This window comes from Berghia stephanieae, chromosome 13, assembly GCF_034508935.2.
Source record: "Berghia stephanieae isolate SIO BIC M18660-M18661 chromosome 13, UCSD_Bste_1.3, whole genome shotgun sequence".
Lineage (NCBI taxonomy): Eukaryota > Metazoa > Mollusca > Gastropoda > Nudibranchia > Aeolidiidae > Berghia > Berghia stephanieae.
Genome location: NC_088372.1, coordinates 9,555,084 through 9,574,466, shown reverse-complemented (window position 1 = coordinate 9,574,466; position 19,383 = coordinate 9,555,084). Strand labels below are relative to the sequence as shown.

The 19,383-nt window shown below is 35.5% G+C and overlaps 2 protein-coding genes across 2 annotated transcripts in view; one reads left to right on the top strand and one right to left on the bottom strand.

Moving 5' to 3' along the window:
• LOC144958665 (uncharacterized) overlaps positions 1 to 2,201 on the bottom strand; it is a 44,217-nt gene extending 42,016 nt beyond the window's left edge. Inside the window, exon 1 of the mRNA XM_078890783.1 lies at positions 2,041 to 2,201. The gene's annotated coding sequence lies outside the window, so the exon portion shown is untranslated. The remainder of the gene's footprint in view (positions 1 to 2,040) is intronic.
• A 5,423-nt stretch (positions 2,202 to 7,624) lies between these two features.
• On the top strand, positions 7,625 to 18,123 carry LOC144958522 (small ribosomal subunit protein eS12-like). The gene is made up of 6 exons (XM_078890548.1): positions 7,625 to 7,684; positions 7,926 to 7,957; positions 11,871 to 12,002; positions 13,763 to 13,865; positions 14,933 to 15,034; positions 18,039 to 18,123. The coding sequence occupies exons 3-6, from the start codon at positions 11,884 to 11,886 to the stop codon at positions 18,099 to 18,101; spliced, it is 387 nt and encodes a 128-aa protein (XP_078746674.1). The 5' UTR covers positions 7,625 to 7,684; positions 7,926 to 7,957; positions 11,871 to 11,883; the 3' UTR covers positions 18,102 to 18,123.
• The last annotated feature ends 1,260 nt before the right edge of the window (positions 18,124 to 19,383 follow it).

Here is a 19,383-nt window from a genome sequence, read left to right as displayed (position 1 = left end):
ATCTATACAATATGTAAACACAATACCAAATATCATCCCAATTCCCTTTTTGTGTGTGCGGAAATTCCTCTTTCGGCATTGAAATTCCTCCGAGTGGTGTCTGAAATTTATGTGAGTCAAATTAAAAATTGGCGTCTCTGCAAATTTTACTATTCTCGTCAAACTTTCAATGCCCGTATCTGAGGAGTTATCTTTGCACATTGATTTGACTGTGCGTGAAAACGGTGCCTCACTTCAAAGTCGATTTTCTCAAATCTTGGTTTTTACACTCTCCCTACTTCAGACGGTCATTAGTTGGGCAATGAATAATCAGAATTTTATAAATTTGGTATCAAAATTTTAAGCATAATATAAGCTATGATTGGGTACCAAAAACCCAAAATTGAAAAATCCGACTTAATACCGTTTCGAGGCGGAGGGTCGCAAATGCGGATGGCAAAAAGCAATAACAATGACCCGAGTGACGTCATCTTCGTTCTATCTATACAAATTTCAGTTCTTTCTCTTACACCAGTGCCTGCTCCTTAATTTCTTACTTTGATAAACTCACAGAAGAAGTGAATTTTTTGAAGTCTCTGACTAACGCCAGGGACGAAGTCCTTTACCCTCTTCTAAAGATGGAACGAAATTGACGTCACTCAGTTCTTTCTTGATATTTTTAGCCAGTCATTTTAATTAGTATTTCTCACTAAAGAATATCAATCTGACTATAGATAGCATGCCCTTGTCTAAGAAGCTCACAACATTGCCATCCGGAAGTATATCGGACCAACATACAAAACTTTGTAACCTTGAACTTTTATAGTCTGGTTAATACAGTTTGGTGAGAATTACTCATAAACGCTAATGGCAAAAAAAAAAAAAAAAAAAAAAAAAAACCCAACAAAAAAAAAAACAAAAAAAACAAACAATAAAATAGACCGGAGTGACGTTAACTACATTCTATCTATAAACGTTTAAAGTTACACATAGTTTTGTGTCTTAGCATGTTATGTCCGGCTGGCGAATGTGATGAGTTGTTTGGTTTGTTTTTTTTTTTTTTTTTTTTTTTTTTTTTGTTTTGTTGTTTTTTTTTAACGAAACCCAAGGAATCATTATGGATGGGCTCAGGAATAATAATTGGATGTGAGCGGGGTTTGTTTCGGTAATAATGAACATGATAAAGATGAAGATAAATATGATGATGATGATGATGATGATGATGATGATGATGATGATGATGATGATGATGATGATGATGATGATGATGATAATAATAATTGTAATAATATAAATAATAATAGTAGTAAGTAGTAGTGGTAGTAGTGGTAGTAGTGGTAATAATAATAATTAATAATAATAATAATATAATAATAATAATAATAATAATAATAATAATAATAATAATAATAATAATAATAATAATAATAATTAATAATAAAATAATAATAATAGTAGTAGTAGTAGTTGTAATAGTAGTAGTAGAAGTAGTAGTAGTAGTAGTAGTAGTAGTAGTAGTAGTGTAGTAGTAGTAGTAGTAGTAGTAGTAGTAGTTGTAGTAGTAGTAGTAGTAGTAGTAGTAGTAGTAGTAGTAGAAGTAGTAGTAGTAGTAGCAGTAGCAGTAGTAGTAGTAGTAGTAGCAGTAGCAGTAGTAATAATAATAATGCAAATAATAATGCAAATAATAATAATAATAATAATAATAATAATAATAATAATAATAATAATAATAATAATAATAAATAATAATAATAATAATAATAATAATAATAATAATAATAATGATGATGACGATGATGATGATGATGCTGATGATGATGATAATGATAGTAATAATAATAATAATAATAATAATAATAATAATAATAATAATAATAATAATAATAATAATAATAATAATAATAATAAGGATGATGATAATGATGATGATGATGATGATGATGATGATGATGATGTGATGATGATGATGATGATGATGATGATGATGATGATGATGATGATGATGATGATGATGATGATGATGATGATGACCACAACAAAAATGGAATTATTATGTTTTACCTCCAATGGAAACAGGTTCACTAAAAAGTCCGTTGTAATCTTAATTCAATTCGCCTGGTATAAATTCTGTACCAACTGCTGCTATTCCTAACACTTGCACAACAAGTCGTATTCTCTGGAAATGATGGCTTACGTCACTCATTTACGGCGCATGCGTGATTGAGCGAGTGGTGAGTGGTGAGGACATGGCGAGCAACGGATCCAATATGGCCGCTGGCAGAGAGGGCTGGCTGTGGGGTCCAAGGGAATCAATCGGTCCATCGATCATTAGGAAATATTGATTGATTGAATGATCAATCCACGAGAGTCGATAATATAGATAGAACGAAGTTGACGTCAGGCAGGTCTTTGTTATTGTTTTGTTGTTGTTGTTGTTTTATTTTTTTTTTGCCATCCACGTTTATGAGTAATTCTCACTTAACTGTATTTTATCCAGACTATAAACGTTCAAGGTTACACATATTTTTGTGTGTTGGTCCGTTATACTTCCGGATGGCGATGTTGTGAGTGTCTTAGCCAAGCGCATATTATTATCTGTACACCCAGACCTGCGAATCATTTGGAAGAATTCGTAGAATGATGAAATGTTGTCTCCAGTTTCAGCACTTGGTGAGCATCTCTAAGTCGTTGTAATGATATTCCACAGAGCACAAAACGGAAAAGTCTAAATTCCAACGAGCCATTTGAAAGCGAACAACAACAAAACAATAAACTCAGCATTTAAGTTTGGAATTCCCCCACTCAAGAACAAACCATCATCTTTACTCTTTCTTTCCCTCCACCATCCGACTTTGGAACTCCCTACCAACCATTTGTAAACAAACCCTTTCGACTGATGACTTCAAAAATCGCTCCCTGCTTCCCTCTAAAAACCACTGTGACTGGAAAGACGCCATACAATCTTCAGCCTGAAGTTTTGGTCTTAATGGAAGAAGAAGAAGAAGAAGAAGAAGAAGAAGAAGAAGAAGAAGAAGAAGAAGAAGAAGAAGAAGAAGAAGAAGAACTTATTGAAAATGAAAGCTGCAGTCAGAGGGTGTGTGTGTGTGTGTGGGGGGGGGGGGGGGGATTATTGATCTTTAAAGTTTACTTCAGCGGCAACAATTTTTATCTTCCCAAAATTAAATTCCCCTTTGTCTAACCTTTTCTTGGGTGCTTTAATGGTTGCTTTAATTGTAGTTCTAGAACTTTTTACTATCCCATTTTCTTCCTTTTTAGTGTCGCTGATATGACCTCAATGCATTGCAAGCGCTGTAAAACACTTAAAAACAAAACAGACATAATGTCTCCCCAAAATTACAATTTTTTTTTATTGTCAAGCAAACAGGAGGTCGACAGCCATTTTTATCCCAGGATTTTTGGACGATTTGGGAATCCATTGAATACAGGAAACGCCTTTTCTTCAAGCAGAGAAAAATAAGTGAGTGAATTTAATTGAACTCGTATTATATAAAAGACGACAATACAAAGCAAACAGCCTCTCGGTCTTTGATCGACTTCGGGTTACACACAAGTAATACAAAAAAAAAAAACCAAAAAAAAAAAAAAAAAAAAACAAGCAAACAAAAATAGAATAAATTAAAAAACAATAAACCAACAAAAAAAAAAACAAAAAAAAAAAACAAAAACAAATTACAAAAAAGCAACAACAAAAAAAAAAAGAGCAACATAAAAAGAAATAAAAAATAACAATATATAAATAAATAAATAAATAAAAAAAACTCACGCACCACACTTGTTATTGTTTTTTTTTTTATTTTATTTTTTTTTTTTTTTGACATCTATGTTTATAAGTAATTCTCACAAAACTGTATTATCCAGACTATAGATAGTATGCGCTTGGCTAAGAAGCTCATAACATTGCCATCCGGAAGTATAACGGACCAACACACAAAACTGTGTGTATCCATGAACGTATATAGTCGGTTAATACAGTTCAGTGAGCATTACTCATAAACGCGGATGGCAAAAGAACAAAAACAAAGACCTGATTTACGTCATCTTCGAACTATCTATAGATAGTATGCAGATGACGTCACTCAGGCCTTTGTTATTGTTTTTGCCATCCGCATTTGTGAGTTGTTCTCACTAAACTGTATTAACCAGACTATAAAAGTTAATGGTTACATAGAGTTTGTGTGTTGGTCCGTTATACTTCCGGATGGCAATGTTGTGAACTCCTTGGCCAAGCGCATTCTATCTATGGTCCGTTATACTTCCGGGTGGCAATGTTGTGAACTCCTTGGCCAAGCGCATTCTATCTATAGATAGAATGCGCTTGGCCAAGGAGTTCACAACATTGCCATCCGGAAGTATAACGGACCAACACACAAACTCTGTATAACCATGAACTTTTATAGTCTGGTTAATACAGTTTAGTGAGAACAACTCACAAACGCGGATGGCAAAAACAATAACAAAGGCCTGAGGGACGTCATCTGCATACTATCTATAGATAGAATGCGCTTGGCCAAGGAGTTCACAACATTGCCATCCGGAAGTATAACGGACCAACACACAAACTCTGTGTAACCATGAACTTTTATAGTCTGGTTAATACAGTTTAGTGAGAACAACTCACAAACGCGGATGGCAAAAACAATAACAAAGGCCTGAGTGATGTCATCTGCATACTATCTATAAACGTTTACGGTTACACACAGTTTTGTGTGTTCGTCCGTTATAATATTGTCAATTGGCAATGTTGTGAGTGTCTTCGCCAAGCTCACAGCATCTATAGATAGTATGGGCTTGGCTAAGAAACTCACTACATTGCCATCCGGAAATATAACAGACCAACACACAAAACTATGTGTAACCTTGAACGTTTATAGTCTAGTTAATACATTTTGGTGAGAATTACTCATAAACGTGGATGGCAAAAACAATAACAAAGACCTGAGTGACGTCAACTTCGTTCTATCTATACACTCTAGAAAATACGAAACCATCACTCTAAAGCCAGAAGACCGATTAGATACACAAGGTATATATCCAGTCCTCCAAAGAAATTGGAACCCGTTTTTTTTTTTACATCACACTTTTTTTTTGTTCCTTCTTATTCCTTGTCCACCGATCAAGGGACTGAATTTGGTAAATAGTGCATTCACTCAATAATGTTATCAATAGACTAAGCCTTGTAGTGAGCATAACTTTCTTGTGTGGTTGAAGGATGTTTATACTTTGGGTTTAGGTAAAATACTCACCTGTTTTGTCCATCAGATTTGATTGTAGCTATAGATCTTCTGGCACTTTTCTACTCACTTCATATCTTGTTGTTACCAATATAAGTGCCTGCTCCACTCACTTTTCTGAATTCAAAATTCACCCCATATACCGGAGCATACTCAATGTCTCAATTGTTTCTATGTTATATGTTTGTGTTGAGAATATTGGCTATTAAGCTTAACTGCTGGTCAAAATACTTCGCGATGGTTGTGTGCGAGCGAATCGGCGGTCTCCAGAAGTGGGTGAGAGAGGGATCTAGAAATGACTTGGGTTTGATACGAATATTTTTGTATTCGTGGATAGCTCACACGGTAGAGCCACGCTCTCACCTGCCATGCGGAGTTGTCGTACCAATAAGGTCGCAGGTTCAAACCCCACCACCGCCGCAAAAATTTTTTATTCTCTATTGTCTTCTGGCACTTTTCTACTCACTTCATATCTTGTTGTGAAGTTGACGTCACTCTGGTCTTTATTATTGGTTGTTTTGTTTTTTATGCCACCCGCGTTTGTGAGTAATTCTCACTGAACTGTATTAACCAGACTATAGATAGTATGCAGATGACGTCACTCGGGCCTTTGTTATTGTTTTTGCCATCCGCGTTTGTGAGTTGTTCTCACTAAACTGTATTAACCAGACTATAAAAGTTCACGGTTACACAGAGTTTGTGTGTAGGTCCGTTATACTTCCGGATGGCAATGTTGTGAACTCCTTGGCCAAGCGCATTCTATCTATAAACGTTTCATGTTACACAGAGTTTTGTGTGTTGGTCCGATATACTTCTGGTTGGAAATGTGAGCTTCTTAGCCAAGCGCATACTATCTATAGCCTGACACGAGAACCAAGGACTTATCTTTTGACGTCATTTTTTTTTTTTTTTTGGCTTGTGCAGCGTCCAGTGAGTTGTCGTTAGTAGAGCTCAAGAAAACAAGTGATTCCTTTGGTTCAACTATTGAATACAACTCACGATTTGTTTTCTTTTGTGACCAAAGACTTGTCTTTTGACGTAATTTTTTTTGGTTAGTGTCCGGCTATACGTAAACCATAATATCCATCCATTTGCTTGTCTCCTGCCTGCCCGATGAGAGTCAAATTGGTCAGCGTGGCTCAGTGGTATGGTTTTTGCTTCGTACCCGAAAGGTACTGAGCTCGATCACCCGCCGCTGCACTATGTGGCCTTGAGCAAGTCACACCGTCCTGGATCAATTTACGGTGCTGCACTGCGGCTGACGCCTAGGTTATTCCAAAAAACATTGAGTAAGCATTTGAGTGTGTTCCTCTCGGTGGTAAGATTTTTAGAGGACGTCAAACTAAGCACATTGATTGCTTGTTCTTGGAGTCTACTAAGACTTTTAGATGACGTCAAACTAAGCACATTGATTACTTTTCTTGGAGTCTACTGATATAAAAGCTCAAGTTTTGTTTTGTTTTTGTTTTGTTTTAATCGTAAATCTACCCTTTTGACTTCCCGTTTTCTTCCTTTTTACTGGCGCTGAAATGACCTCAGTGTGTTGCAAGAGCTGTAAAACAAGTAAAAACAAAACAAACAATTATCTAAAGCACAACTTCACACCTGAAAATGAATATTGACTGGCAAATATACTCTGTGAAGTCAATCATCCGTTTCGTCAAACCACTCGGCCCCTTGCGACATTCAGGGGACGTAATCAAATAATTTTATACATCACTCCATAAAGAGGGGGAAAATTATTATTGGCACTAGATTATCTATGTATAAATCATTTCTGGTATTCTCTCTTCAATTGTTGTTGTTGTTGTTACAATTTAAAAAAAAAAAAATTTTTATTATTATTTTTTAAAATCATTCTCATCATCATCATCATCATCATCATCATCATCATCATCATCATCATCATCATCATCATCATCATCGTCGTCGTCGTCGTCATTATTATTAATATTATTTTTGTTAATATTATTATTATTATTATTATTATTATTATTATTATTATTATTATTATTATTATTATTATTATTATTATTATTATTATTATTATTATTGTTATTATTATTATCATTATTATTATTATTATTATTATTATTATTATTATTATTATTATTATTATTATTATTGTTATTATTATTATTATTATTATTATTATTATTACTATTATAGTTGGCATAGTAGTAGTAGTAGTAGTAGTAGTAGTAGTAGTAGTAGTAGTAGTAGTAGTAGTAGTAGTAGTAGTAGCAGTAGTAGTAGTAGTAGTAGTAGTAGTAGTAGTAGTAGTAGTAGTAGTAGTAGTAGTAGTAGTAGTAGTAGTAGTAGTTGCCGATGAGCTGTGTCATTTCGCAGCCAAAATTTTAATGAATACGTTGGGCGTTACTTTGAAACTGAAAGTTTCGTTTTGTATTTTTGCACTACTTCCGTTCTTTCTTTTCGATTTTGCATGTGTGCCTGTAAGGAAAAAAAAGTTCTGTTTGTCGGTCTTTCATCAACTTTCTTTTATTCAATTAGCTAAAAATTGTCATTATTTTCTTCATAAATCGTTGTAATATGTGTTTGAATCAATTGTCATTAATTATGAGAGTGTTACCAATTGATTTACTATTTTATTACGTCAACAAGAAGGCAATGCCTGTTATCGATATCAGGGCAACATCACTCACCATTTCTCAATTTCTCTCATTTCCTTTTCAGGTTGGCTGAGAAAACTTGAGTGATTAATCAAGGTTAGTTTTTTCATATATTTAAATGTGGGACAAGTATAATGTCTTCTTAGTTCCATTTATTTTGTTGTTTTTCTTTATTAGAATCGAGTAAGATAACTTGGAATCAACCGTCTCGACTCTCGTCGAGTTATCATCACTCTCTTCCACACTCCTTGTTGTCTTGTCCTTGCCTTCCTGATTCCAGGCCCACTTCCAGCGATGATAATCTTCCGCGGAATTCCGGGATTTTGTGATAAAAATTTTTTTCAGAAATTTCCCGCTGATTTTGCCGTGTAAAAGTTTTCTCTGATAACAGCCAGGTCAAGTGGTGGATCCGTGAAAAAATCACCATCGCCTTCTTATTTTATTTTGACACTGACACCTGTGCCTGTACAGATGCATGAATTTTGGTGACAAACTGACGCCAGATGTCAAATTTGGGACAAGGCAATTGATGGTCGAAAAAAAGGAAGGGAGTAGGGGAAGGGGTAACTGAGTGCTGTAGTAACAAAAAAAAATTCAAATTGGATTGAGCTCAACAATGAAACCTATATCATTATAGTGCTTTTCAACACGATTCTAATGATACTATTGAAAATCAGATAAGCAGAAGAGAAGTTATGGTGGCGTTTTTATGCACCTCTGTTGGAGTAGGTACTTTGGTAAAAAATTCAAATTGGATTGAGCTCAATGAATCCTATATCATTTTAAAGTGCTTTTTAACACGATTCTAATGGTACCAAATTTGTGAATATCAGATAAACAAGAAAAGTTATGTCAATTTAAAGGCTGAAAAATGGTCTTCTATTTGCCTTTGTTATTTACTGACGGACTGTGACCTGAAAATTGTTGCATTTCCGGTAGTAACCACCATTTGGATTTCAAAACTGGTCTAAAATGGCTGCTAAGATTTGAGTAAGGGTTTTGCTGGAACGAATTTCATGGATGCGGTATACAACTTTGCCCTGAATTTAATTTTATATTAAAGTTAAGATGTTAAGTAAACGTGCCATCATGAAATTTTGATTTACTAAGTTCTAATCTTTTAATTATCCAAAGCTAAATTATACCTTATTTTATCCACAATCAAAAGATATACTAAATTGTCATTGATTTTAAAATAAACTACACCAAACGATAGAGTAATTTCTCCTGAAGAAAATAAGACATAAATCATTAAAATCCATCCATAAACAAAAAATCTATGGAACTTTTTCTGAGACCCATCACTCAAAAGTCCAAAAAATCGGGTCACAGCCACTCGCCCATTTATCGGCTCCCTGCTGGAGGGCCAAATGGACGTTTACCAAAGTACCTAGTTTGAGGTGTACAAGTTTTTATGCACCTCCGTTGGCGGTGATGGTAAATTGATGAAAACGTTGCTGCATACGTCCATGAGGTTTAAATAGTTTTAGATTGTAGTATAAGTATAGCACGCTGCTTGGTGATTACTGATGTATGTTTATACTATGATAATAAATTAAAGAATAATAACAATAATTTTAAAAATCAAAAGTAAAGAGTAACATGGCATACAAATACTTATCTCAAATAAATAAATATAGAAAATTAAAATCGAAGTTTTTTAAAAACATGATAAAAAGTTTTTGAACAAAAAAAACAAAAAAGAAAGAAAAGAAGCAAACAAAAATAAAGTAAATTTTTAAAAAAAATGTCTACAATGGGAATTGAACCTAGTACTTTCAAGGTTACGAGTCTGACAGCTTGTCCACTGCGCTACGTAGCCGCCTGACTGTTCATCACATTTAGTAAGGTCTTTCTAATTTCTAAAACATTATTTTACCTTCAATGCAACTTCTGTGGTTTTATATTTCGATTTTTTAAATTATTATTATTTTTATATAAATTTATTAACAAAAACATCCTACAGATGTCACAATATAACTTTCGCCATGTCCAAATACAGAAACACAATATCGCTGATGAAATTGGGTGGGATGCGTGACGTAGGTGTATAAAAACGATCCGTTAAGATACACCGTCAACGGAGGTGCATAAAAACACTACGAAAAGTTATGTTACTTTAAAGACTGAAAAATGGTCTTCTATTTGCCTTTGTTATTTACCTGAAACTGTTGCATTTCCGGTAGTAACCACCATTTGGATTTCAAAACTAGCCCAAAATGGTCGCTAAGATTTGAGTAAGGATTTTGCTGGAACGAATTTCATGGATGCGGTATACAGCTTTGCCCTGAATTTAATTTTAAGCTAAATTATACCCTATTTCATCCATAATTAAAAGATATACTAAATTGTCATTGGTTTTAAAATAATTTACACCAAATGATGGAGGAATTTCTCCTGAAGAAAATAAGACATAAATCATTAACCCTTCTACCGCATTGAGGTCAACCAGAAATGACCGGTTTCCAGTACTTGCCTAGCAAGTTTGAATGACGTAGCTAAGATATAGCGTCATTCGGGTTCGATCGCGTGATTTTATGCGTCAATAATTAGCTTCATACTCAACCCAAACAGCTTAAATAAACTGTTTGCTGATTGGATGAAACTAATAATATCAACCAATCAAACTTCGGCTTTTATTTCATAAAGAACACAATGGAATTTTTACTGAGTGAAGGACAGGTCTGTGTTACTTTTTCACAACTGACGCGCGTGTGACTTTGAAAAGGTGTGTTACATTAAAACCACCGCCGCGGTATTGGGGTCGGAATGGTTTGTTACATTTATACAACGGTCGAGGATCGGGGGTTTAAAACCCATCCATAAACAAAACATCTATGGAACTTTTTCTGAGACCCATCATTCAGAAGTCCAAAAAGTCGGGTCACAGCCATTTATCGGCTCCCTGCTAGAGGGCCAAATGGACGTTTACCAAAGTACCTATTATAACTTGCCCCTTATTAGAAAAAAAGCCCCATCAGTTAAACTTCTCTCTCTCTCTCTCTCCCTCTCTCTCTCTCTCTCTCTCTCTCTCTCTCTCTCTCTCTCTCTCTCTCTCTCTCTCTCTCTCTCTCTCTCTCTCTCTCTCTCTCTAGAGGAAATAAGCAAGAACTGTGATTCAAATCCTGGAATGCTCTGCAAAATAATGCTGAACTCTATTTTCCTAAATGCTCGGTAAAATACGGTTATTGTTATACAGACTCCAATCTGAATAGCCTTTATTTTGAGGGGCCCAGTTTTTTCCTTCATCTTTATTTATGGTCTGTTTTTTTTATGGGGTTTAAAAAAAAATTTTTTTTGTTGTTGTCAGAGAAAGCAGAGGAGATATTGCAAGTTGCCAGCTGTCCAACACAAAAATTCTTTTCTTTTCTTTTTTGTTTTTATTTTGGGGGATATTATCTAGCTCTAGAACATTCTTCATCCCTGTCCTCATAGAAATGGCAGAATGATGAAAGATGTCGCTGAACTTTCGCAAATACCATTTACCCAGATAACCAAAAAAATCTCGAGAACAGAAACCAAAAACTGAGTAATAGAGATCAGATTTATTCCCCGAGCGTTCAGAGAAATAGTCACCTCGTACATTTTAACCCATTAAAGGTAGGTACTTCGATATCTCTTGATTCAGCGCTTACGTCACAGCCTTGGCTATTGCATCAATCTTGCCATCTGATTTTGGGGGTGCTTTTTCATGACCTCCGCTAAAAATTAAAGATTACTCTTTTATTTGTGCATCAATTTTGATATTTTAAGTCTCATTTTATGCAGGATGAATTTATTGATTGGTAACATTTTTTGTTGAATTCTAAACAAGTTTTCTCTCTCATTTTGTTATGTACAAAAAAAAAAGGTAAAAAGTAGCGACCATTTGCTAAGAGCTAAAAACGAGAACACCTGAGATATTCATTGGTAGAGCAAATTTTTGTGATCTGATGGTGGGTTCTTTTGTGTCCTTTTCTGCTATTCTTTTTATTTAGTGTCCTTATTTTTTTATAATTTGATTTTCCAGTAAAACCCTCAAAATGGTGGAAGAAGCAGGCAGTATGGACATTTACCAGGCCCTTCAGGAGGTGCTGAAGACTTCACTTATCCACAGTGGCCTTGTCTGTGGTGTCAAGCAAGTCGCCAAGACTTTGGACAAGTCAGTAAAAATGTTTATGAAATCAGAAGTTATTTGAATTGATAAGATACAAAAGGTCTCTGGGGTTCGTGTAACGAAATGATGGTTGGTTTGTGGTGGATTGATAAGATACAAACGGCCTGTGGGGCCGTGTAACGGATTGATCGTTGGTGGGTGGGATCATCTTAAGACCAATCATCTGATGGAGTGGCCTTTCTATGAATTCCGTTCTATTATAGTTCTTGGGGAAAGAAGAATAATTTTTATCAATTTCAGTCCTGGTGTGGGAGATTATGCTGTATATAGATAGGTATGATCTACACTCCAGCACGGTTTCCTCCAACTCCTCGGGACGCAAAAAATTTTGAGGAAACCGTGTCTTGCCAAAAATCGGGTAGGGTATCTGCTATTTATTTTTGACATCTCTACCTCTACTGACATACCTGCCCCGCCCCCACTCCATAGACAGAAAATCCACAATACTCAACTAGAAAAAATGAAAAGTTTCCCAGCTTTCTTTTTTCTCCCGTTTTCTATTCTTTTATTTCCAAACCTGCTTACTTGAAAATAAAAAATCTGTAGTTTTTAGGGGATAAAAATAGTTGTGGCGGTAGTGAACTTTATAAACGAACAATGTGTACTCTCACAAGGATTAAATAACACTTCACAGTCCTTAAAATCGTGTTGTGTGCCATTCATCGGCTTTCATTTTCAATAAGTTTTACTGACTTTGAGATGCTCTTGAAGTTCTGAAATTGGAGCCAAAGTTTCGTAAATTCTACAAATTTTTCATGGTAATCGGCAGGTCTGTATTTCTATGCGAGTCGAGTCTGTTTGACTGTGGACCCCAAACAACTTGTTATATTCATTGTCCTATGTCAATTTCTATGTGAGTCTGTTTGACTGTGGACCCCAAACAACGGGTGGTTGGATGGGAGCATCACCCTTGAATCATATACCTATGATGTTCGCATGGGTGTACGATCCGATAGTGATGTCGTTTCTTCTTCTCTTTACTAGCCTATCCTGCTTCTTTGGTTTGTGATTGTATTTTTGACAGGGGATATTTTTTTTCCTGTAAATCCTCTGGTTATTTATAATTTAGCTTATGATATCTTTAGGTTATGATTTTGATTGACATTTGTACTATTTTTGTTAGATTGCTTGTTTTTTTGTTTCAGCGGTCTCTCATATAACCTCAATTGTGTTGGAAGAGACCTAAAGCAACAAACAAACAAAAAGACCCCAAACAACTTGTTATATTCATTGTCCTATATCAATTTCTATGTGAGTCTGTTTGACTCTGGACCCCAAACAACTTGTTATATTCATTGTCCTATATCAATTTCTATGTGAGTCTGTTTGACTGTGGACCCCAAACAACTTGTTATATCATTGTCCGATATCAATTTCTATGTGAGTCTGTTTGACTGTGGACCCCAAACAACTTGTTATATTCATTGTCCTATATCAATTTCTATGTGAGTCTGTTTGACTGTGGACCCCAAACAACTTGTTATATTCATTGTCCTATATCAATTTCTATGTGAGTCTGTTTGACTGTGGACCCCAAACAACTTGTTATATTCATTGTCCTATATCAATTTCTATGTGAGTATGTTTGACTGTGGACCCCAAACAACTTGTTATATTCATTGTCCTTTATCAATTACTTAAAACTTCTGCTGTGAACATTCATGTATCTCCATTAAAAAAAAAAAATCTTCCTGTCCACCCGTTTGCCAAAAATCTAATTGTTAATAATTGTGCTACTCCTTCAGACGTGAGGCCCATTTGTGTGTAATGGCCAACAGTGTGGATGAACCTGGCTACGTCAGACTGATTGAGGCTCTCTGTTGTGAACACGGAATTGATCTTTTGAAGGTGAGTTATCTAAGAAACGTTTATTGTTCGGTGAAAATAGGTGAAATTTGAGATCATTTAATTTTAACCACTTGATTATTGGGTGAAAATTTTGAAGTGCATCAGAACGGTGACAATGTGGCACAAAGTCTGGATTACATTTGGTATTTTATTTTGTTCTGTCTCAGAAACTGTACATCAGAATACCTTAAACTTATATATGTGTTACAGTGAATGACCTAGTCAGTCGGATGGTGAAAAGGTTTGAACTGAGATATTGCCAAATTTAGTTTGAAGGTCAATTTTTTATCCAAAATGAGTTCTTGTCATAAATGAATAAATCAACCCTTTTTGTACATCTTAGGAAAATATCAAAGCTTAATTTCACTTCTAAATGTTTTTACAGCTAGTCAAGTTGAAAATGTATGAAATTTGAGAACATTTGCTGGATACCTTTCCCATACATCTGATTATAACTTCATGAAAATCACCCGATCTACTTCAAATTAAGATTAAAATGCTCTGGGGAGCATATTTTCTGAAAGAATATGCAAATCCAAAATTGTCACCTTCCGACTGATTATGTCATGCATATTAGGGAAGAGGGAAGGTCAAATTTTAAGAATTTTAGAATATAAGGGGTGATATCTTGAAATGATTGGGTTGTGTTTGCAAGCCGTAGAACTCACTTTATAAAAAAATGAATTTGACTTCAGAAAACTGGCGCTTCTCTTCTTGATTGGATGAGAGAGAAACCATCGCACGAATATATCAGTTGAAAGAATATATTTATTGTGGTTGATTCTTTTACTACAGGAGTCAGTGATTTCTCAGACAAAACTAATTACCTAGTATTATTTCAATGGCTAATTTTCTCTCCAAAACGACTAATTTAGCTGTAAATTTGTTGGGCAAATCTATCTGCATCACACTCAACTGAATATTGAATAAGCTCCCTTATAATTCTAATAAGGTTGCCAAATTACAGAATTCAGATTGCTATCGACCCTCTACTCCCGGCATTTCTTGTTATCGTCAACATTAGGGCTTGCTCCACTCACTGTTCTATCTGTTTGTTTTGATGCCAGGTTGATGATGCTAAAAAGCTTGGAGAATGGTGTGGTCTGTGCAAGCTGGACAAGGAGGGCAAGGCCAGGAAAGTCAACAGTTGTGGAGTGGTGGCTGTCAAGGTAAGCTTTTTTGTTTGTGGTCTTGTCTTATGACCTGCAGGTCCCAGGTAAGATGAGGATCTGGTTGGCCGATGGATGCATGGTCTGTGTCGACAAGAAAACACCTCATTTATTTACTTCCGGTCTGTCAGGATTTCAAGTGATGAACTAGGGTTTTTTTTTTTTTCATATTTTGTTGGCTGAAGAAGGGTTTTGAGCTGGAATCGACCCATTTTTCTTTCTTTCTTTTTTTTTTTTTTTTAAAATTAAATTTAGAAACTGTTCTGTTCTATTTTTGTTCATGAAAAAAAAACCCCAATTTGATGGGGATGAATATTTTGTATGGTTGATTGTATAATTATTTTGTTCAAATTAACTTGTTACCAAAACATTCATTGTGTGGTGACTGTTTGAAATGTTGGATTTATGATCGACTGCATCCCGAGTGTACTGGTGACCTTAGTATCCCTGGGTTACTAGAGAAGGGTGGGATGCTACAGAATTCTGGGGATGTCTCCTGATACATGGGGTCTGGACCATTGGTGGGTCAGGCCCTCCGTCTGGAGCTTCCCCACATTTGTGAGGCTGGCTGAGAAAACCCGGGAAGATGCGGCAAGGTTTGATTCGAGATATGAGCCAAAATCGAAGATAAAGTGTTTCTCATTAGCAGCAAATTTTATTTGGGGAAAAATGTATAAGTTGGGGTCTAATGGCCATAGAAAGAAAATTTAAAGTGGTAAATGATCAGAAAGATGTGGTCTACACCACTGCATACATAACTCAATTTATGAAAGTTGCGCATCTTTCCGGGTTTTCTCAGCCAGCCACAAATTTATTATTTTTTTTCCCATGATTTTATGGCCCCTATGTTTTTTTTTTGTTTTTCATGACCCCCATGATGTGTTTTTTTTTTCCCATGATTTTATGGCCCCTATGTTTTTTTTTTGTTTTTCATGACCCCCATGATGTGTTGTTTTTTCCCCATGATTTTATGACCCCTACGATGTTGTTTTTTTCTCCGGTGCATTCCGTGTTCAAACCATTGGCCATGGTTGCAGACAATTCCCAACTTTGGGGAAACTTCAACTGTATGAGATGTCTCATCCTAGGAGTTTAGTGTTGCTGTTGGCTATTGCCCCTTTGTAAAGTGCTTTGAGCAGGTTTAGTGCTCTATCAAAATACCCTGGTAGTTTTTGATTTTTGACCATTACTTGTTACACCAATAATTGAATAATTTGCTATTGTGGTGTGTACTGTTGTTGTGTGTTTATATTTGCATCCCAAGTGTACTGGTGACCCGATTTGAATGAGTTACTGGAGAAGGGCCGGATGCTACAGAATGAGTTTTTTCTCAACCCCATTGGCCTGTAGTTGATTTCATGCTACTCTGCCTGTCTGAGAGCCACTCACATTTATTATATTACCACTCATTATTATGTATCATGAATAGATCAGACTAGCCATGGTTATGTGCTATACAAGTGATATGTTCTTATCGTTGTTATTATTATTATTAAATTGATTGATGGACAATAATATTGTCATAATTTATTTTTCTTTTTTTTTTTTTTTTCCATCATCCTGTTGCACTTATTATGTAAGAATATTATTGATTTATATTAAAGAATTTAAGGAGCAGGCACGGCACCGGTATCAGATAAAGACCTGAAAAGATTTTTCTTCTATTTTTCATAAACATTGTTCAGATCTTTATCTTCTATTGATTTAAACCAAATGTGTCCTACACGACGTGTAAAATGTTCAGACAATTTGGATGGCCAGTGGAAAACTGATAGTGAACGCATGACAAATAACCATGCAGACAGTACAAATAGATCTAGGGATATTAAATAACGTCATGTCCACTAAATGTTCTCAGGGTGTTTTCCAGGGTCCCTTCGTAGTTTGAATCAAATTTGAGGACCCAGTTTGACCAAATTCGAATATTTTCCTCCATTTTCAGATTTTGAAGCCAAAAATTTTTATAGGAAAAATGATGACTCATGATTTAGCCCAGTTAAAGCTGGATAACTGACTTTATGAAATCTGGCTTTCAGGGTTTTTCTTTTTGTGTTTTTTTTTTTTTTTTGGTGGGAGAGACAAATTTTTTGTTTCGTTTGATTTTTCAAAGATGAATCAAGGCTGATACAGTTTGATGGGAGAAGCTTTGCATGAAATATTTTCATATGGGCTTTTCTCACACAAAAAATGTCAGGGTTTTTATGTTTGTGTCAAGGTCATTTCCTGCATTAAGTTTTGTTTAGGGACAGCAGAGTGACTAAATACACTGCTGTTGTTTTTATAAACACAGTATATCCAATGTTAACCAAATAGCACATACTGTGTTCTTAATAAAACGGCAGTACAGCAGCCAATATACATGTTTCAGTGATGATACTTTTCCGCGGAAATCCGCGGTTTTCTTTCCTTTCCTCGGTTTCCTCCTCAGATCCTCGATCCGCGGATATTTCCTTCATTTCCTCCTTTTACTTTTTTTTTATATAGTAAATCTTTAAAAAATACTAGGTTCTAGGTGAGTTTTCCGTTTTTCCGAGACTTTTCCTCCTTTTTGACTTTTTGTGAGTATCATCACTGATGTTTTCAGGTCTTTTACTTTATCTGTTGATCGTCACCAAGTTGAGATTGTTCCATGCACTGGCAGAATGAATAGAATGTGAATGGCATACCTGCCGAATCGTACGAATTTTAGACACATTTCGTGGCCAATTAGGAATTTTTAATTCTCAGTTATACTTATATCATGATGATAATAATAACAATAATAAAGCATTTCTACAGTGCATAAGCATGACGATATAATGTTGAAGTGATCATCATTCTCAAATGGCGCTTGTTCGTACACAATTTCAGAAATTTGCTAATTTCCTTGTCAAATTACACCCAAAAAAAAGACATAAAAATGACTAAATTTGAAGTTTTTATTTTGGCAGGTCTGGGATGGATTTTTCCTTTCCAGTTGTGTGGTTGAATGACTTGACATTTTTCATTTGTTTTTCTTCTTCAGGACTATGGAATGGACACCCCAGCTCTAGATGTAATCCGAGATTACTTCAAATCTAAGAAATAAATAATGTAATTTATGGCACCAACCATTTGTTTGTTTGTTTGACATGGATATAGTGTGTGTGTGTGTGTGTGGGGGGGGGGGGGGGGGGGGTCTTTTGACATCCTGTCCCCACAATGGTGGACGGAGAGATGTCACTCTCACCTTTATCTTCTCTTCCAGGTTGAGTTGCTTTCTGTCTTTGCGGGTGGTTGGATGGGAGCATCACCCTTGAATCATATACCTATGATGTTCGCATGGGTGTACGATCTGATAGTGATGTCGTTTCTTCTTCTCTTTACTAGCCTATCCTGCTTCTTTGGTTTGTGATTGTATTTTTGACAGGGGATATTTTTTTTTTCTGTAAATCTTCTGCCTGTTTGTTCTTGGTTATTTATAATTTAGCTTACATTTGTACTATTTTTGTTAGATTGCTTGTTTTTTTTGTTTCAGCGGTCTCTCATATAATCTCAATTGTGTTGGAAGAGACCTAAAGCAACAAACAAACAAACAAAAAAAAACTTTCTGTCTTTGAGTTCTGGTCGGGTGGGGTCCTTTGACCTCCCATGGTGGGTAGGAGGTCACTTGCTGCGTCTTCTACCCCCTTTTATCTGTTTTCCAAGTTGCTTTCTGTCTTTCTCTTAGAATGGGATTGATTAATTTTGTCATGGCCCTTGTCGGAGTCCTTAGCTGAGTGGGAGACAGTCAAATGTTTTGGGAGATGATATTTTTTTCCCCTTGCAAATCATCCGTTATGTTTTCTGTGTTGGTTCTTTCTGTAAACAATTGAGTGTAATCCTCTTGTGGGGACCTGTGCTTATGTCTGGATGATACTTTGAAGTACGTAATCACAAACTTACACTGAATGGACTCTACATCCATTCCCTGTTTGCACCCGTCATCTTTGTCTTACTTTTTCTTGGGTACCTTTACTTGTAATTCTTTAAAAAATTTCACTATCCCATTTTCTTCCTTTTTACTGGCGCTGTAATGACCTAAATGTCACAAGCGCATTAAAAACAAACGACATGTAGTTAACAGCAATGGGAACAGGAATATAGAAGTGCTTTAATTTAATTTACAAAATGGTCTATTGGGGAGCAGGCACTGGAAGAAGGTTATAATCAGAAAAGGTGTGTGTGTGTGAATCAGTGATAGAAGAATACAAGGAGATAAAAATCAGCAGAGCTTGACGAGGCCTTCTGGCTTGTTTTTGTTCTTGTGATTTTCTTACAGCTTTGTCTGCCATTGTTTTATGCTCTTTAAAAAGAATAATGATGTAGACGTTTCAGGTTTTCCCTTTGTC